This window comes from Erythrolamprus reginae, chromosome 10 (assembly GCF_031021105.1).
Source record: "Erythrolamprus reginae isolate rEryReg1 chromosome 10, rEryReg1.hap1, whole genome shotgun sequence".
Taxonomy (NCBI): Eukaryota; Metazoa; Chordata; class Lepidosauria; order Squamata; family Dipsadidae; genus Erythrolamprus; species Erythrolamprus reginae.
The window spans coordinates 7617004-7638462 of record NC_091959.1 but is presented as its reverse complement, the minus strand read 5'-3'; the positions used below and the strand labels follow the sequence as shown (position 1 = coordinate 7638462).

At 39.4% G+C, this 21459-nt stretch overlaps 1 protein-coding gene across 1 annotated transcript in view; it reads right to left on the bottom strand.

Moving 5' to 3' along the window:
* Nucleotides 1-21459, bottom strand: part of MYO5C (myosin VC) — a 67811-nt gene that overhangs the window by 44346 nt on the left and 2006 nt on the right. The window contains exons 2-12 of the mRNA XM_070763070.1: nt 15061-15171; nt 12405-12570; nt 12171-12315; nt 11325-11481; nt 8890-9033; nt 6994-7075; nt 5278-5385; nt 3669-3775; nt 1988-2253; nt 1579-1660; nt 441-581 (exon numbers count right to left, since the gene is read on the bottom strand). Of these exons, the coding sequence (XP_070619171.1) occupies nt 441-581; nt 1579-1660; nt 1988-2253; nt 3669-3775; nt 5278-5385; nt 6994-7075; nt 8890-9033; nt 11325-11481; nt 12171-12315; nt 12405-12570; nt 15061-15171 (1509 nt within the window). The remainder of the gene's footprint in view (nt 1-440; nt 582-1578; nt 1661-1987; nt 2254-3668; nt 3776-5277; nt 5386-6993; nt 7076-8889; nt 9034-11324; nt 11482-12170; nt 12316-12404; nt 12571-15060; nt 15172-21459) is intronic.

Sequence of the window (21459 nt, the reverse complement as noted above, 5' to 3'; positions counted from 1 at the left end):
TGAACACAAGAACAAGGGGACACAATCTGAAGTTAGTTGGGGGAAAGATCAAAGGCAACATGAGAAAATATTATTTTACTGAAAGAGTAGTAGATCCTTGGAACAAACTTCCAGCAGACGTGGTTGGTAAATCCACAGTAACTGAATTTAAACATGCCTGGGATAAACATATATCCATTGTAAGATAAAATACAGGAAATAGTATAAGGGCAGACTAGATGGACCATGAGGTCTTTGTCTGCCGTCAGTCTTCTATGTTTCTATGTTTCTAAGATGAATTTTAGGTTGACAAGGAGTCTTGTTAATATGGCTAAAAAGCATTAAGATGGCAAAATTGGAAAACAGCCTTTTGAAATGATGTTTTAAGAAAATTAACGCACACACACACACAAAAAGAGGGACTAAGTCTGGGTTCGTGAAATTAAAACGTCAAAACTTACCAGACATTCTTCATCCAAAAGTTCTAGAATGCCCATTTTAGCTTCAATCAAATCGATGACCGGTTGGTTGTCATAAAAATCAATTAACGTCCATGGGATATTTTCCTTCATGTATTCTTCTTGTTCAAGTTTAAAGACATGCTGAAAAAATGATATTGCCAATTTAATCTCACAAATACCTTTGGTTGTTTTGATGAGTCGCATCAAAACTCAAGTTGTTGCTTAACAATACTGAATTCTTTTTTGGGGGTCAAAAGATAAAAGACACTTAAGCATTAACCACACCGCGATAGAATTATCCAATTGATTCAATGTAAGTCTGGAGATGATATAAACCATCACAAACACCAGATCTTAAGACTTATGTTCTCCATCTTCATCCTCTTACTCTTCATACTCATCCTCTTCATCCAACCCCATCCTCCTCATTCAGCTATTTACTGATATATCTTTCTATTCCATTCTAGTTCTCAAATTACATTTTACTTTGTTCCTCTAAACTGAAATAAATGAATCTACAACAGTGGTACCTCTACCTAAGAATGCCTCTACTTACAAACTTTTCTAGATAAGAACCAGGTGTTCAAGATTTTTTTGCCTCTTCTCAAGAACCATTTTCCACTTACAAACCTGAGCCTCCGAAATTGTAACCAGAAAAGGCAGGGAGGCCTCTCCAGGAATCTCCTGGGAGGAAACAGGGCCAGAAAAAGCGGGGAGAAGCCTCCATGGGGCCTCTCTAGGAATCCCCTGGGAGGAAACAGGGCCTCCACCCTCCCTGAGGTTTCCCCAATCGCACACACTATTTGCTTCTACATTGATTCCTATAGGAAAAATTGCTTCTTCTTACAAACTTTTCTACTTAAGAACCTGGTCACAGAACGAATTAATCATGGCCACTGAAGTTGTTTTACATGCAGAATAATTGCAACCAACTCTGAATAAGATCTTTTAAAAATTCTATACACCAATGCATTTTTAAAGGTTTTAAACATTTTAAGCTTTGAGTTTTACTGCCCAAAATAAGTCCATATATATATACACACACATATATATATATTCTTTTCTTTTTTTTCTGGAATACCAACTCAGGATAAATTTTAATCCAAACTAACAGACATCCATAAAAAAAATATCGTACCAGGTTGAATTGTTGCTGTAGTTTTTCATTGGCATAGTTGATGCAAAATTGTTCAAAGCTATTCAGATCAAAGGTTTCAAATCTGAAATAAATGGTAGAAAGTTTTAAATTTTTAAATTCGAGAACAAAATCTATGTCATAATCCCTTCTGTAGTGAGTTTGAGAGGCAATGCAAAAAAAAATCATTTTGGAGCAAATGAGATTGACAATATTCTTGTACTATATGATGGTAGAATGACAGATTTGTAAAAAATTTACCGGAATCGTGCCGGTTGCACATGCACGGCGCATGCACACCTGGCAGCAATGGAGCTAAGCTACACGCTCCATTCCTGCCACCGGAATGGTGTTCCCGCCGTTTCGGCACATAGCCCATCCCTGGTTACTTCTGAAAAATAGATCACCTTACCCATAAATATCCAGAACACCAATAAAACTATGTTGTTTGCCTGGAAACTGCAAGGCCTTGTTAATTTGTTCTACGATGAAATCGAAAAGGTGAGAATAAATCTTCTTGGCCAAAGCATCTCGGGCGTTGGCAGCTTGGAGTTTCGTCATTGGCTTTACTACCGTTTCAGAGGTGGTAATAATTTTCCTGTGACAAAGCCACTGAGCTATTTTATCACTTTCGACTCCCAGGAGTTCACAAAATATATTCAGATGTTTGTCGTCCACCTTTGAAGCAGAAATAACAAACCTACTGTCACTGGGCATTTTGATCACCAAAACGGCTACAGCAATGTTTGGGATTTTTTTAAAAATATGCAGTAGATCGTTTGACTTCCTACAATTCTTTCTCAGTCTTAGCAACCACCCTCTTTGCCTTTCATAAACTCCTTAAGACCCACCTCTGCTGTCAGGCATGGGGGAACAGAGACGTCTTCCCCAGGCCTATATAGTTTATGTATGGTATGTTGTGTGTATGTTTTTTAAATTATGGGTTTTTAGTTTTTTAAATATTAGATTTGTATTTTACATTGTTTTCTACTGTTGCTGTGAGACGCCGCAAGTCTACGGAGATAGAGCTCCACCCCAGAACACCCTATCTATCTATCTATCTATCTATCTATCTATCTATCTATCTATCTATCTATCTATCTATCTATCTATCTTTCTATCTATCTATCTATCTATCTATCTATCTATCTATCTATCTATCTATCTATTTATTGGATTTGTATGCCGCCCCTCTCCGCAGACTCGGGGCGGCTAACAACAATGATAAAAAAACAACATGTAACAATCCAATTTAATAAAACAACTAAAAACCCTTATTATAAAAACCAAATATACACACACAAACATACCATACATAACTTGTAATGGCCATGGGGAAGGAATATCCTAACTCCCCCATGCCTGCCGACAAAGGTGGGTCTTGAGTAACTTGCGAAAGACAAGGAGGGTGGGGGCCGTTCTAATCTCTGTGGGGAGTTGATTCCAGAGGGCCGGGGCCGCCACAGAGAAGGCTCTTCCCCTGGGGCCTGCCAAACGACATTGTTTGGTCGACGGGACCCGGAGAAGGCCAACTCTGTGGGACCTTATCGGCCGCTGGGATTCGTGCCGTAGAAGGCGGTTCTGGATGTATTCTGGCCCAATGCCATGTAGGGCTTTAAAGGTCGTTACCAACACTTTGAATTGTGACCGGAAACCGATCGGCAGCCAGTGCAGGCCGCGAAGTGTTGCAGAAACGTGGGCGAATCTAGGAAGCCCCACGATGGCTCTCGCGGCCGCATTCTGCACGATCTGAAGTTTCCGAACACTTTTCAAAGGTAGCCCCTTGTAGAGAGCGTTGCAGTAATCGAACCTCGAGGTGATGAGGCCATGAGTGACTGTGAGCAATGACTCCCTGTCCAAATAGGGCAATGAAAGATGTTGAAACAAAATGCATAAGCCACGCCCACAGCATGGTGGTAAAAATTTGGGTAGCCAATCATTGCGTAGGGACCTCAACTTACAGAATTCCCCAGCCAACCAGATACTCCGTGATGAATGTACTACCTCCAAGCCAAAGACTAAGGGATTTAAGGGAAGAAAAACATATCAAAACTTTGCATTGTTCATTAAAACGTTCTGCCAGTAAATCTTACATTAACAAAACACTTTTCATCGCCAACGGCACTGATCTGCACATTGCCCAAGTGAAGAATAGCAGAGAGTATTTTAAAAATATCCTTCTGGAAAGCTTCCTTCAGGCCTGCAACGAAAAATGAGCAAAAACTATCTTCCACTCTGATATACAGATGAGCTCGAATACAGCTCATCTGTTTGGAACCCATATCGCATCTCAGACATCAACACCCTTGAAAATGTCCAAAGATTTATTTTATTTTATTTATTTATTTATTTATTCATTTGTCCAATACACAAATACATAGGAAGAAAAATAGACATGTAGTAATATATATAAGGGTAAAGTGAACTTAGAGGAGAGGATATATGAAAGAAAGAAAATATATATGATAAGTGAGAGAAAGGAAAGACAATTGGACAGGGGACGAAAGGCACACCAGTGCACTTATGTACGCCCCTTACTGGCCTCTTAGGAACCTGGAGAGTCTAAGGTAGAAATGTTGGGGGTTAGGGGTTGACCCAATTGAGTCCGTCAATGAGTTCCACGCTTCCATAACTTGATTGTTGAAATCATATTTTTTACAGTCAGGTTTGGAGCGGTTCATATTAAGTTTGAATCTGTTGAGTGCTCTTGTGTTGTTGCGGTTGAAGCTGAAGTAGTCATTGACCGGTAGGACGTTGCAGCATATGATCTTGTGGGCAATACTCAAATCGTGTGTTAGGCGCCGTAGTTCTAGGCTTTCTAGGCCCAGGATTGTTAGTCTATTTTTGTAGGATATTCTGTTTCGAGTGGAGGAGTGAAGGGCTCTTCTGGTGAAATATCTTTGGACATTTTCAAGGGTGTTGATGTCTGAGATGTGGTATGGGTTCCAGACAGATGAGCAGTAGTCTAGGATGGGTCTGGCAAAAGTTTTGTAGGCTCTTGTGAGTAGTGTGAGATTGCCTGAGCAGAAGCTGCGTCATTCCTTGTCCACCTAGTAGCAGTTTGAAAGCAGCAAACGCGAGTAGATGAATAGGTACCACTTTGGTGGGAAGGTAACAGCATTCCATGCAGTGATGGCCTGCTACCGGGACGGTAAGGTGCTACGTTCTGTTAATGGTTTTCGGAATGCGCAGGCAGCTGTATTAGATTTGGCTTTTGCACATGTGCAGCAAGCGAAGATGCTTGCGTGAGCGAGATTTTATTTATTTTATTTATTTATTCATTCATTTGTCCAGTACACAAATACATAGGAAGAAAATAAACACGAAGTAATATATATCAGGATAAAAGTGAAAATAGAAGAGAAGATATATGAAAGGAAGAAAATATATATGATATATGAGATAAAGGAAAGACAATTGGACAGGGGACGAAAGGCACACTAGTGCATTTATATACGCCCCTTACTTTTGCCAATTTTTGCTGAAATAGAAATAATCATCGCGCCCTAAAATTGAACATGGGAAAGTTTTAATTTTTGCACTTAAAAAGGGTGCATCGGATAGCAGGCCAATTTTTTTTTATTTATTTTTTTTGCCAAGCTATCAGAAACTAAAAGACCCATCAGTATTTTGAAAATATTAGAATCTTGCTGCGTTTTTTAAAAAGACAACAACAACAATAGCTAAATGGGTAGATCTTACCTAGCAGGCTGAACGTTTTTTGAGTTTCCGTCATGTCGGCGAAGTCATCCACTCCTTCGATGGTTGTGTTTCTACCCATGTTAGTATAATTAAATTCTTCAGCACTGGCTACGGGTAGAAAACAAACACATCACCAGATATGCTGATTATGGAGGCAACAGGCTCCTAGAAATTGGTTATCAGTAGCCAAATATTGCAAAGATTTTTGGTGTGTGTGTGTGAATGAGTCTTTTACAGACTTCTAATACAGTGTTCCCTCGATTTTCGCGGGTTCGAACTTTGCGAATAGCCTATACCACGGTTTTTCAAAAAATATTAATTAAAAAATACTTTGTGGTTTTTTTCTATACCACGGTTTTTCCCGCCCGATGACATCATACATCATTGCCAAACTAATAATTTTTGCAAATAAATAACAAACAAAAAAAATATTGTTAATAAATAATTATGTTTATAAATATCAGGATCACTAGGTGTCTTATTCAATGGTGAGTACCAGTAATAATGGTGAGTAAATTGTTGTTAAGGGAATGAGAAATGGTAATTTAGGGGTTTAAAGTGTTAAAATGGTGTATTTACTTCCATATCTCTACTTCGCGAAAATTCAACTTTCACGGGCGGTCTTGGAACGCATCCCCCGCGAAAATCGAGAGAACACTGTACTGGAAAACCTGGGCTCCCAAGATCTGCCCACATTTCAACAGCACTCCATGAACTGCACTGGTTGCCAATTGGTCTCTGGACTCAATTCAAAGTGCTGGTTATGACCTATAAAGCCCTACCTACAGGACCGTCTTCTGCCTCATGCATCCCAGTGCCCAGTTAGGTCCCACAGAGTCGGCCTTCTCTAGGTCCCGTCGGCCAAGCAATGTCGCCTGGTGGGACCTAGGGGAAGAGCCTTCTCTGAGGTGGCCCGGCCCTCTGGAATGAGCTCCCTCTGGAGATATGTACAGTAATACCTCGTCTTACGAACCTAATTGGTTCCGGAAGGAGGTTCGTAAGGCGAAAAGTTTGTAACACGAAATAATGTTTCCCATTGGAAACAATGTAAAAGTGATCAATGTGTGCAAGGAGGAGGGGAAATCCCAAAATGGTGCTCTGCTGGGCGCCGCCGCCCGGGTGTCACCTTTTAAAACAGCTGGGGGGTTTCTCGGCATTCTCCCGAACCCGAACTTTTCGGGTTCGGGTTCGGCAGGCCGCCGAGAAGTGCTGCTGTCCGCCTGTCACCTTCTTAAACAGCAGGGGGGCTTCTCGGCGTTCTCCCGAACCCGAACCCGGAAGTTCGGGTTTGGGTTTGGGAGGCCGCCGAGAAGCGCCGGGCTGTTTCAGAAGGTTACAGCCGGGCGCCACCGCTTGGCAGAGCGCCGTTTTTGCGATCGGCGGCAGCATTTTCGGCCGATCTGGAGGCTGGAAAGGAGGTGGGGAATCCCAATAGGGAATTCCATGGGCGGAGCTTTGACGTCACGAAGACGTCCTTCCTGGAGGCCACGTTTCGGCCGACCACCAACACCGTTCTCCAACTCTACGGTGCGTTAGCAAATCCTTTGAATACTTAGGTTTACAAAACTAGGGAGAATGTTTTGACCACCTGAGAACATTCAGTCCCATAAAGATGCTCCCACAACAAAGAACAGAAACCTCCCCTGTGAATTATGCACCAAACTGAAATAATAAAGCAATAAAAGAGACTAATCTGTTAGCTGATAGGTAACATACCCAGCTGAAGATGCTTAAATTCGGGTCTCTGAGCCGATGAACACAGCTGATAGAATATGTGATAATTTCTTTCATTTTCCGACTGCAAATGAAAGGAAGAAAAAGGTGAAACCAGAAATAGTATGGATGTTTTGCTGACAGAAGAAAGAAATGAAATGTTGGTTTATGGGTTTGAAGATTAAGACAGATGCAGATTAAATGAAAAACTGAAGAGGAAGCTTCTAAGGGGAAAGAGGGACTATAAAATTGTAACTATCTGCGGAAAAGGAAGTCAGAAGTCATTATTCTTCTTACAGTTTTTTCCCCTTCTCTCTTTTTCATTTCGAGTCTGACTTTCCTTCCCCCTTCCCTCTTTCCTCTTCCCCTCCCTTCTTACGCGTTGTCTTTTAACCCTTTGATTTTTTTTTTAAAAAATGAACTTAATTCATGTTGGTTATGACCTATAAAGCCCTTCATGGCACCGGACCAGATTATCTCTGGGACCGCCTTCTGCTGCATGAATCCCAGCGACCAATTAGGTCCCACAGAGTGGGTCTTCTCCGGGTCGCGTCAACTAAACAATGTCGCTTGGCGGGACCCAGGGGAAGAGCCTTCTCTGTGGTGGCCCCGGCCCTCTGGAACCAACTCCCCCCAGAGATTAGAATTGCTCCCACCCTCCTCGCCTTTCGCAAACTCCTTAAAGCCCACCTCTGCCGCCAGGCATGGGGGAACTGAGATACTCTTTCCCCCTAGGCCTTTACAATTCTATGCATGGTATGTCTGTATGTTTGTTTGGTTTTATAATAAGGGTTTTTAAACTGTTTTAATATTGGATTGTTTATATGCTGTTTTTATTACTGTTGTTAGCCGCCCCGAGTCTACGGAGAGGGGCGGCATGCAAATCCAATAAATGAATGAATGAATAAATAAATTAAATAAATTAAATAAATTAAATAAAATAAAATTAATTAAAATAAATAAATAAATAAACAAATAAACAAATAAATAACCAACCTTGAAATAATTTCAAAATTTAGAGAGAGAAGGCTGTCCATGTTTCTTTGATGTGGGGTTATTCAAAAACCCATGTGTGTAAATGTAGTGGGAATCTTCTAAAACTCATCGCCCCACCGAAATGTAAACAATTGCGAAATTGTGCAACCTGCTAACCTCTCAGACAAAAGTGGTTTTGTGTTTTAGCCAAAGCTCTTGCTCCAATAACGCCTTTCACTTCTCCGTTGAGAAACAAGAGGCTGCATCTTGAATTATTCTATTTTAATAACTGAGCGATGCTAGAAATTGCACACAGAAACCCCAAAGCAACTTTGCTTTCTTTCATTCTTATTTTGTTCATATGAAGAACCAAAATGCTTTAAAAAAAAAAAAAACCTTGTAATTTTACATGGTTTTTTCAAGCCACCTCTGAAACAACATTGCTCCAGAGCGACATGCTGGTTAGACATAAACGTTGAGAGCGTTTCCAGAAGGCAAGAAAGTTTGTTAGTTTGTTTGTTTGTTGATTGATTGATTGATTGATTGATTGATTGGATTTGTATGCCGCCCCTCTCCGAAGACTCGGGGCGGCTAACAACAGTAATAAAACAATGTACAATAATAATCCAATAAATACTAAAAATGATTTTAAAACCCCATTAATATAAAAAGCCAAACATACATACAAACATACCATACATGAAATTGTAAAGGCCCAGGGGGAAAAAGCATCTCAATTCCCCCATGCCTGGCGACAGAGGTGGGTTTTAAGTAGCTTACAAAAGGCAAGGAGGGTGGGGGCAATTCTAATCTCTGGGGAGGGAGTTGGTTCCAGAGGGCCGGGGCCGCCACAGAGAAGGCTCTTCCCCTGGGTCCCGCCAAGTTAGTAGAAATGCAGGGATTGCACTGCAAATTTTTACTAACCTGAAAAACAACTCTAGATTTCTCGAGTAGGTACGTTCTCATGTTTGCTCCAATGATCTGGTACTTCTTATCAAAACTGATCTCCATGTATTTTCCAAAGCGGCTGCTGTTGTCGTTGCGAGTAGTTTTAGCATTTCCAATTGCCTGCACAAAAGATGAAATTGTTTTAAAATTGGACGTGGCTATGTCTAGTAGAAGAAACATCAAGAAACATTTAGAGAAGTGCTTCTCAACCTGGGGGTCGGGACCTTTTGGGAGGGTCGAACGACCATTTCACAGGGGTCGCCTAAGACAATGGGATAAAACAAATTTCCCACAGTGTTAGGAATTAAAGCTTCTATTCACCCTCAAAAGGGGTGGGCAGTGTGGTCGGGCGGTAGGGAAAGCAAGTAGGATGCTTGGCTGCATAGCTAGAGGTATAACAAGCAGGAAGAGGGAGATTGTGATCCCCTTATATAGAGCGCTGGTGAGACCACATTTGGAGTACTGTGTTCAGTTCTGGGGACCTCACCTACAAAAAGATATTGACAAAATTGAACGGGTCCAAAGACGGGCTACAAGAATGGTGGAAGGTCTTAAGCATAAAACGTATCAGGAAAGACTTCATGAACTCAATCTGTAGAGTCTGGAGGACAGAAGGAAAAGGGGGGACATGATCGAAACATTTAAATATGTTAAAGGGTTAAATAAGGTCCAGGAGGGAAGTGTTTTTAATAGGAAAGTGAACACAAGAACAAGGGGACACAATCTGAAGTTAGTTGGGGGAAAGATCAAAGGCAACATGAGAAAATATTATTTTACTGAAAGAGTAGTAGATCCTTGGAACAAACTTCCAGCAGACGTGGTTGGTAAATCCACAGTCACTGAATTTAAACATGCCTGGGATAAACATATATCCATTGTAAGATAAAATACAGGAAATAGTATAAGGGCAGACTAGATGGACCATGAGGTCTTTTTCTGCCGTCAGTCTTCTATGTTTCTATGTTTCTATTCTGGTGCCTTGGAACTTATTTTTACAACTTGACCAATCAGGCGTTTACCATGGGGGAGGTCCTACCTCTGTCATGAAAGCTGGCTTGGTGACTTTGGACTAAATTATCAGACACTGTGAGTTGTAGTGCAGCCATTGCCATGAAAACTAGCTGGAAGAATTTGAGCCAATCTTTCTCTCTCAGTCCAGCCCACCTCACTGGGTAATTTGGACAGGGGATCTCTGCTCACAGTCGCTCATGCCCTCGTCACCTTGAGGTTCGACTACTGCAATGCTCTCTACATGGGAGCTACCTCTGCAAAGTGTTCAGAAACTTCAGATTGTGCAGCATGCAGCCACGAGAGCTATCATGGGCTTCCCCAGATATGCCCATGTCTCATCAACACTCCACGGCTTGCACTGGCTGCCGATCAGTTTCCGGTCACAATTCAAAGTGTTGGTAATGACCTATAAAGCCCTACATGACGTCGGACCAGAGTACCTTCGGGACCGTCTTCTGCCACACGAATCCCAGCAGAGTCCCAGCAGAGTCGGCCTTCTCCGGGTCCCGTCGACCAAACTGGCTGGGGCCTTCTCGGTGGCGGCCCCAGCCCTCTGGAATCAACTCCCCTCAAAGATTTGAACTGCCCCCACCCTCCTCGCCTTCTGCAAAATGTTGAAGACTCACCTTTGCCACAAGGCGTGGCAGGATTAATCTCCCTCCCTTTTTTTCTCTTGACCTCTATTATGTTTATGCTCAGTTGGACAGAATATGTATGATTGTGTAGCAGATAAGTTTTTATAACAATGTATTTTAAATTAGTTTTAAAAACTTTTAATATTAGATTTGTATTTATATTGTATTGCTGTTATGTTGTGAGCCGCCCCGAGTCTTCGGAGACGGGCGGCATACAAATCTAATAAATTATTATTATTATTAATTGTTAACAGTCTGCAAGGATTTGGGCGACTTAAAAGTCAATTAAATTAAATTAAATTAAATTAAATTAAATTAAATTAAATTAAATTAAATTAAATTAAATTAAATTAAATTAAATTAAATTAAATTAAATTAAATTAAATTAAATTAAATTAAATTAAATTAAATTAAATTAAATTAAATTAAATTAAATTAAATTAAATTAAATTAAATTAAATTAAATTAAATTAAATTAAATTAAATTAAATTAAATTAAATTTAAATTTAAATTAAATTAAATTAAATTAAATTAAATTAAATTTAAATTAAATTAATTTAATTTAAATTAATTTAAATTAAATTAAATTAAATTAAATTAAATTAAATTAAATTAAATTAAATTAAATTAAATTAAATTAAATTAAATTAAATTAAATTAAATTAAATTAATAGGAGGAAGGAGGAATATTGGTACATTCGCCATCTTGAGTCACCTGTAAAGTAATAATGATGGGATAAAAATCTAATTTTTTAAAAAATTACCTCTGTTATCGGATTGCACGCCAAGACTTTATCCTCAACTTTAGTGTTGCTATTAGATTTGCTGACCGTCGCAAAATATCTCATAGCGTATCGAGCAGAGACAGTTTTGCCAGCACCTGATTCCCCACTTACAATAATTGATTGATTTCGGTCATTCCTAGAGAAGATCATGACATCATCATCACCATCATCAAAATAAGGAAGTTAGAAAATATATTCTTCAAATATCATTAGGTTTCTTTTACATTAGATTCCAACGTGGTCTGAGGCAGTATCACCACGGTACAAAGATATTTAAGTGTGACTGATATAAACCTTAAAAATCAGTGAAAATGCTGGTGTGAACAACTTCACTGACTCTAAATCAAGAGCCTAGTAGCATCTTTCCCAACTTAGCAGCCTGATGCTATCTATTCGAATTTAAAGCTACCAATGGCTCTTCCAAAAATTCTTATTGTTTTTAACCTTTACTCCTAGCAAAAAAGAACTCTTTAATTCTATATATTGCCCAAAGAAAAAAGCTACCTCAAGTAAAAAAAATCTAGTTTTGTCCTCTGGGTTCTCTATCAAATTAATCCAAAATTGAACCCCAACTTTTAATCGCTGTTGGCTTAACTTTGCAAAATATTTATTATTTCTTGTTCCTTTTCATTTTTAGGCCTGTTGCTTTCTCCCCTTCCTTAATCTCTTTCTTCAATGTTTGTTTTTCTTGTTCCCTCTTTCAATACTTCTTAAGTAGTTTTAGATTTATAATTAAACGTATTGTCTTATATTCATGTTCACTACACCTTTCAGCATGGCTCTTCTTAATGTTTGTTGTAAGAAATAATTTTAAACAACGAATACCTTGCCATTTGCTTGTAAGCCTCTTCCGCCACCGCAAAAATATGGGGATCGATATCTCCCATATTTTGACCACTGTAAGCATGAATGATGGTATCCCCATAAATTGGCAGCTCTTTGTAAGGGTTCATGGCGACCAAAATGATCCCTGGGGGTGACACGCAGAAGAAAATTTAGAGTTACACCGTGCTTTCTTCAGAATCCTAAATGCAATGTGGATCGACACATAGTATTTACCACTATAGGTGTAGATCAGCCCGGACTCCACAAAACGAACTCGAAGGTTGTGTAAAACAGCTGGTTCGTGGAGGTAACTAAGGGCTGTGAGGTCATTTTCTCCAACGAGAATGTCCGGATTTCGTAAAGGTGGCAAAGCATATGGATCTACAGGGTAACCCAGCTCCTGTGAGTAAGCCAAGCAAAAAATAATATTACTTCCATTGAGGACCCGTATACTGCACGAGTCAAAAAGAGGGCGGGGAAAATATTGACTGACCCCTCACATCCTGGACACAAATTGTTTCAACTCCTACCCTCAAAACGTCGCTACAGCGCACTGCACACCAAGACAACTAGACACAAGAACATTTTTTCCCCAAACGCCATCACTCTACTAAACAAATAATTCCCTCAACACTGTCAGACTTTCTGCTAAATCTGCACTTCTATTCTACTAGTTTTTCTCATCATTCCTATCACCCATTTCCTCCCATGTTGACTGTATGGCTGTAACTTGTTGCTTGTATCCTAAGATTTTTATTAATATTGCTTCTTCATTGCTTATTTGACCCCTATGACAATCATTAAGTGTTGTGCCACATGATTCTTGACAAATGTATATTTTATTTTATGTACGCTGAGAGCATCTGCACCAAGACAAATTCCTTGTGTGTCCAATCACACTTGGCCAATAAAAAAAATTCTATTCTATTCTATTCTATTCTACTAAACAAATAATTCCCTCAACACTGTCAGACTTTTTACTAAATCTGCACTTCTATTCTACTAGTTTTTTCCATCATTCCTATCATCCTTTTCCTCCCACTTAGGACTGTATGACTGTAACCTGTTGCTTGTATCCTAAGATTTTTATTAATATTGATTAATATTCCTTGCTTATTTGACCCCTATGACAATCATTAAGTGTTGTACGTCAAATGTATCTTTTTCTTTTATGTACACTGAGAGCATATGCACCAAGACAAATTTCTTGTGTGTCCAATCACACTTGGCCAATAAAATTCTATTCTATTCTACTTGATAGAGACTAACAGAGTTCAAAGGAACCTTGGAGATCCTTTGGTTGTCCAATCTCTTCTAAACAACCTCCAGGGTGTTGTTCCACTGATTATTTTTATTATTTTTATTATTTTATAATAAAAGAAGGACTAGAGGTGAGATAATAGCAGTGTTCCAATACTTGAACACAAGAATAACAAAGAAGATTAGGGGACTGGAGGCTAAAACGTATGAAGAACGGTTGCAGGAATTGAGTAGGTCAAGTCTAATGAAGAGAATGGACAATCATAGGTCTGAAATGGTATAGGATTTCCTGCCTGAACAGGGGGTTGGATTAGAAGACCTCCAAGGTCCCTTTCCAACTCTGTTATTCTGTTCTGAACTGTGGTTGCTTCTTTCCTTGATTAGTTGCCATCCTTTTCTGCCTTTACTTGCTTTGAAACCCAGCTGTACATCTCCACCCCATGTCCAGGCAATGAAGCAGTGGAAGTGATGTGCCGGTGCCTGGAGGCTGTTGGGGCCTGGATGGGTGTCAGCAGACTCAACCCGGATAAGACGGAGTGGCTGTGGGTTTTGCCTCCCAAGGACAACTCCATCTGTCCGTCCATTACCCTGGGGGGGAAGTATTAACCCCCTCGGAGAGGGTCCGCAACTTGGGCGTCCTCCTCGATCCACAGCTCACATTAGAGAAACATCTTTCAGCTGTGGCGAGGGGGGCGTTTGCCCAGGTTCGCCTGGTGCACCAGTTGCGGCCCTATCTGGATCGGGAGTTGCTGCTCACAGTCACTCATGCCCTCATCACCTCGAGGTTCGACTACTGTAATGCTCTCTACATGGGGCTACCTTTGAAAAGTGTTCGGAAACTTCAGATCGTGCAGAGTGCAGCTGCGAGAGCAATCATGGGCTTCTCTAAATATGCCCATGTTACTCCAACACTCCGCAGTCTGCATTGGATGCCGATCAGTTTCCGGTGACAATTCAAAGTGTTGGTTATGACCTATAAAGCCCTTCATGGCACCGGACCAGATTATCTCAGGGACCGCCTTCTGATGCACGAATCCCAGCGACCAGTTAGGTCCCACAGAATGGGTCTTCTCCAGGTCCCGTCGACTAAACAATGTCGTCTGGCCGGACCCAGGGGAAGAGCCTTCTCTGTGGTGGCTCCGACCCTCTGGAACCAGCTCCCCCCAGAGATTAGGATTGCCCCCACCCTCCTTGCCTTTCGGAAACTCCTTAAAACCTACCTCTGCCGTCAGGCATGGGGGAATTGAAATATCTCCCCCTTGCCCATGTAGTTTTTGTGTATGATTCGATTGTGTGCTTGTTTTTTATATATTGGGGCTCTTTTGGATTTTTTAAACTTAAAACTGTAATTTAGATGGCGAAATATTAGATTTGTTACTATGATTTGTTTACCATTGTTGTGAGCCGCCCCGAGTCTGCAGAGAGGGGCGGCATATAAATCCAATAAATCTAATCTAATCTAATCTTTGGAGAATATGTATTCTTTATTTATTCTAAAGACAGCTCTGCTATCCTTGCAACCAAAGTATATCTTGGATCCAATGGATAAGCCAATGTTTTAATAATATTTTCATGTGTTGCCAGTCTAACCACCGCCTGTTTAAAAACACAATTTTTTAAAAATTCTCACTGTGCCGTCTTCCAGCTGGAGGTGAAGAATATGATCTCCAGGCCTATAATTAGTTGTAATTTCAGCAGACTGCCAAACATCTTCAGCATCGGGGATCCAGACTCTGTTGTACTACAAGAAAGGGAAAGAAATACAAACACCATGGAGCGTTGGATGGCTTAATTCTTAACAGATTTGATAAATTCTTCATTTTGTTCTCAAATAAACAAGCTAAAACCAAATATATATATATTGTAACATCAGCAAAAATGAAAACAGCAAACACTGCCTGTGGCAATAAATAACTGCAGCAATCTGTTGCGTTCAGTTTTAAGAATCTTGTTGCAGTGAGTTCCAAAGTAAAATAAAGTAGAATTTTCTAGGCTGTAAAAAAAAAAGATTTTTTTGTGGGGGGCATGGGATTAAAAAAAATGTTGTTTCCTTACTGTGAGAAATTTATGATTGGTCATAAAAATATAGATTTAACTCTAGAGGATAACATGGTAGGTTGGTGTAGAAATATTGGCAGAGAAATTGATATAGATACATGGGAAAGTGTCTGGATTTCTAATTGGAAAATGACAAAGTCGGTATCGTTAAAGGAAAATCAAATTAAGATGTTCTATAGGTGGCATCTCCCACCAAGTAGAATTGCAAAAATGTTCCCTAATATGTCCCCATTGTGTTGGAAGTGTAAAAAAGAAATAGGTTCATATTATCATCAATGGTGGAGATGTAGCAAAGTTAAGATATACAGTAGTCCCTCACCTATCGCTGGTGTTACGTTCCAGACCTGGCCGCGATAGGTGAAATCCGCGATGGGGAATTTATCGACTGATAGTACTTATTTAAGTATTTATATTGTAATTGTTTGGTAAGTTTTCATTGTTTTAAGGGTTTATAAACCCTTCCCACACAGTATTTATTTTAGATACAGTATTTAAATACAGTATTTACAATTTTAGATATATATATATATATATTTTAAAAACCTGCCGATCGAGTTCGGTTGGCTGTTTAAATCTGCCGATCGGCTTCCTCAGAAACCCGCGATGAAGTGAAGCCGCAGTAGGTGAAGCGCGGTATAGCGAGGGACTACTGTATTGGAAAATGATAGAAAGAATAATAAAAGAAATAGTAATGCAAGAGATAGAAAAAACTCCGGAATTTTACTTATTAGGTACTGTATAGCTAAACAGAAATATAAGAAAGATATTCTACATCTAGTCATTCATATAACGACAGCGGCCAGGATAGTATATGCGCAAAATTGGAAAGGGGAAGGTATTCCCAAAGAGGAGGAGGTTATTAAGAAAATATTAGACTGCGCTGAAATGGATATGATGACAAGACGGTTAAATAACCAAGAAGAATCGGAATTTTATGTGATTTGGAATAAAGTGTATATATGTATAGAGAAAAAGAAGAAGTAAAAATGAACATTAGGTGTGAACAATAGAAGTATGGTTAGGATTTAATCTTTGAGTTTGTACTTTGCTTATATACGAAGTTAATTTTTTCTCTCATAATAAGGTTACACAAAATTTCTTCTTTTCACTTAAAGTGACTTAAGATATTAATAATGTATTCTTTTTCTGTATCGCAATTTGACTTCTAGAATAAGAGGGGTATTTGCAACCCCAATTTTATGTTAAGTGTGTGTTTGTATGTTTGTCAATTTTAAGAAAATCAATAAAGTTTATTAAAAAGAGAAATTTGGTATTGACATCCATTAATTGAAGTGGGATAGAGCTATCTGTCTTTAAGATTAACTTTTAAACATTTGGGTTTAGATCCTTATAATGCAGTATCTTATACTCCAGTATATGAATTAAAATTTGAAAGTTTCCACTTGAACAGTTGGCTTTTGAATATGTAAATTCAAACGTCTACTATTGTAGAAAAGACAATATTACTTAAGCGCCAAGCTTAATCTGCAATGTACATATAGCTAGGTTCATTCCATACACTAAACCAGTGTTTCCCTAAAGTTGGCAGTGTGGAAATCAACTCCCAGAATTCCCCAGCCAGTTGATGTTCACACACTTTCAAGATTGCAAGTTTGAAAATACAGTGTACTAAACCAGACACATGCTTACAACGTTGTGTATGATCCCAACCAATATGGAGATGGCCCTGTTGCTCAGCTTTTGGCAAAGAATTTTTAAATTTTTCTCTCTAATCATAAATGTAATTTAAAATACCATCCACATTGAGTTACAATACAATTAATATTTTTTTTAAATTATGGTATACAAATCCAAATGCAATCCTACCTCCATTGCTTTTAACATCTGAACAAAAATGACTACCCAGATTTCTTATATAAAATTAAAACGCTACCGTGTTTCCCCAAAAATAAGAGACTGTCTTATATTAATTTTTGCTCCAAAAGTTGTGCTACGCCTTATTTTTGGGGGGTGCCTTATATTTCTCAAATAACACAAATTCACAGGCAGAAAAGCTGACACCCTCAAAGAAAGTGTATCATACGGTACACTGATTACAGTACGGTACCTGTCAGTATGGCACACACACACACAAACGACGGCACTTATATGGTACAACAGTATACTCCCGCTATTGCAGCTTCCGGCCACCAAAGGAACTACTGTACAGTCTACGCACTGTAGTGGAGACTGTAATGGCGGTGATACAGCAGCAGACTGTGTCTGCTGTACTGGACGGTACAAAGCGATGGAAGGGGCCAGCAGGGGACGCCACATTATTACGGAACCGCTATGAACAGCTTTGAATGGTGCCGTATGTTTTTCCACCATACCGTATGTAAACTTGACTACGCCTTATTTTCGGGGGGTGCCTTATATTAGCAAATTCTGCAAAACCTCTGACATGCCTTACTTTCGGGGTACGTCTTATTTTCGGGGAAACAGGGTATTAGCTAATACATCTTTTAAGCTGTTTCTAATTTTAAACACCTCTAATCCATAAGGCTCTATTATTTCAAATTTTCTCCATATCTCCTCCGACTCAATTTAAATGTATAGTTCCCCCCAAAAAATTTTTTAATAGGAAATGCCCTTTAAAAATATAAAGAGGAAAAGTGAACCTAAATATAATCAGCTTTCAACGATTCTGAAAGAAATCAATGACTGGACTCTTTGGATTTCCACTCCCAGAATTCTCCAATTGACGGGGTAGGGAATTCTGGGGATTGAAGTCCACAGTCCATTTAGGGCAATGTTTATCAAATGGTGGGGTGGGCAGAGCAATACTAGAGGAGGGCCCGTAACCCCAGGGAATATGCTTTTTTTGCCGCAGGGATTAGGGTTTTTTGCACCGAACAATAGCACATAGCACAAAGCAGGAGATGTGAAGTGCAGATAACAAACCCTTGGAAAATAACAGGGATGAAAAGAAAGGAGGAGAGAGACGGAGATCATGAGACAAATGTAAGTCTCCCGAAAGCTAAGACGAGGAAATAGGACGAAGCGTATGTAGCGCTTGGCTTCACTGTGACTACGGTGGGATACGAAGAAAGACCGCTATGTTTACTGTGTCTAAACATGTTGGCAGTGGACAGCATGAAACCAAATAATTTAAGAGTCACTTAAACACATTACACCCCAATCATGCTGATAATCTGCTTGCAATTTTTCAGTGAAAACATGCCAAATATTGCAAACCACCATTCTGGTGGAGAGTTGGAGAAAATAATTGAGAAGCACTGATTTAGGGAAAGGAATGGATATCTTTCTTGCACAAATGGGCCCTGTGGATTTGTGCACAAAAGAGGGGTTTTTTTCCAGCGGAAAGGCTGCAATACAAGGCAAATTTCTCTTTATGGGTTTTGTCACATGTTAACTTGAACTGATCTGGAAGGAGATACTTCCAGGCGCCTCCATCTGCAAATATTACAGATCAGGGAACCTGCCTTACAAATAAACACAACAGGTTTACTTTCCTGTTGACTCACACCCAGCTTCCCTCCTTCACCATCGCAAACTGGAGAATTCCTTGAGTGGCTGGAGAAAGTCTAAAAGATTTATTTTTATTTTTTCTTTATTTATTTTGTCCAAATTGAACGGGTCCAAAGACGGGCTACAAGAATGGTGGAAGGTCTTAAGCATAAAACATATCAGGAAAGACTTCATGAACTCCATCTGTATAGTCTGGAGGACAGAAGGAAAAGGGGGAACACGGTCGAAACATTTAAATATGTTAAAGGGTTAAATAAGGTCCAGGAGGGAAGTGTTTTTAATAGGAAAGTGAACACAAGAACAAGGGGACACAATCTGAAGTTAGTTGGGGGAAAGATCAAAAGCAACATGAGAAAATATTATTTGACTGAGTCGTAGATGCTTGGAACCAACTTCCAGCAGACGTGGTAGATAAATCCACAGTAACTGAATTTAAACATGCCTGGGATAAACATATATCCATCCTAAGATAAAATACAGAAAATAGTATAAGGGCAGACTAGATGGACCATGAGGTCTTTTTCTGCCATCAGTCTTCTATGTTTCTATGTTTCAATACACAATATTACACAATGAAGGTTATAGAGGATATAGTAGAGAAGAAATACAAGATATAGGTGAGACTATAGGACAGGGGACGGAAGGCACTCTAGTGCGCTTATCCAAATGGTTACATGACACCTGCCTGAAACTGGAGAATTACACAATCCTATACAAAAAAATATCAGCAAGCACACAATTGAAACTTTCAAACATGAGGTCATCTGGGTGCTTTATTTATTTATTTATTTTTCTACAGGGATTTTCTAAGGTTCCGCAAAAGGACTTCCTGATCTTTGAAGTCTGTAATTCTGCGCAAGAGGAATCCTGCGGGTGATTCATGCTTTTGGACTCACATAATAAATTTTCAAAGGCATCCACTAGGTACACAAAGCGCCGTCTAGCATTGTGGGTTGCTTCATACCGGCGATCCTCAACTTACAATCAAAATTAGGACCACCGTTTCTGCTCTTAAGCCAGGCAGTTGTTAAGTAGAAACATAGAAACATAGAAGATTGACGGCAGAAAAAGACCTCATGGTCCATCTAGTCTGCCCTTATACTATTTCCTGTATTTTATCTTAGGATGGATATATGTTTATCCCAGGCATACAAATTTAATAAATATGGAGAGGGGCAGCATACAAATTTAATATAATAATAATAATAATAATAATAATAATAATAATAATAATAATAATAAATTCAGTTACTGTGGATTTTCCAACCACGTCTGCTGGGAGTTTGTTCCAAGGATCTACTACTCTTTCAGTCTCATGTTGCTTCTGATCTTAGAAACATAGAAACATAGAAGACTGATGGCAGAAAAAGATCTCATGGTCCATCTAGTCTGCCCTTATACTATTTCCTGTATTTTATCTTACAATGGATATATGTTTATCCCAGGCATGTTTAAATTCAGTTACTCTGGATTTACCAACCACGTCTGCTGGAAGTTTGTTCCAAGGATCTACTACTCTTTCCCCCAACTAACCTCAGATTGTGCCCCCTTGTTCTTGTGTTCACTTTTCCATTTAAAACACTTCCCTCCTGGACCTTATTTAACCCTTTAACATATTTAAATGTTTCGATCATGTCCCCCCTTTTCCTTCTGTCCTCCAGACTCTACAGATTGAGTTCATGAAGTCTTTCCTGATCAGTTTTATGCTTAAGACCTTCCACCATTTTTGTAACCCGTCTTTGGACCCGTTCAATTTTATCCATATCTTTTTGTAGGTGAGGTCTCCAGAACTGAACACAGTACAGTGTTCCCTCAATTTTTGCGGGTTCAAACTTCGCGGAAAGTCTATACCACGGTTTTTCAAAAATATTAATTAAAAAATACTTGGCGGGTTTTTTCCCTATACCACGGTTTTTCCCACCCGATGATGTCATATGTCATCGCCAAACTTTCGTCTGCCTTTAATAAATATTTTTTTTTCATAAACTTTAATAAATAAACATGGTGAGTAATAATCTAAATGGTTGCTAAGGGAATGGAAAATTGCAATTTAGGGGTTTAAAGTGTTACGGGAAGGCTTGTGATACTGTTCATAGCCAAAAATAGTGTATTTACTTCCGCATCTCTACTTCGTGGGAATTCGACTTTCGCGGGCGCTCTCGGAACGCATCCCCCGCGAAAAGCGAGGGAACACTGTATTCCAAATGGGGTCTCACCAGCGCTCTATACAGCGGGATCACAATCTCCCTCTTCCTGCTTCTTTTTTTTTTTTTGCCATGGTTGTTAAACAAATCACTTCAGGGTTTTAAGTGACTCACAAGAGTTGGGAAGTGAATTTGGCTTCTCTCGTTGACTTTCCTCTACACAGAGACTGTAACAAAGAGTAATCATATGACACCAGAACGCTGTAAAGCTCCATAAATATACACTGGTTGCCAAGCAACCAAATTTTTGATCACCTGACCGAGAGGATGCTACA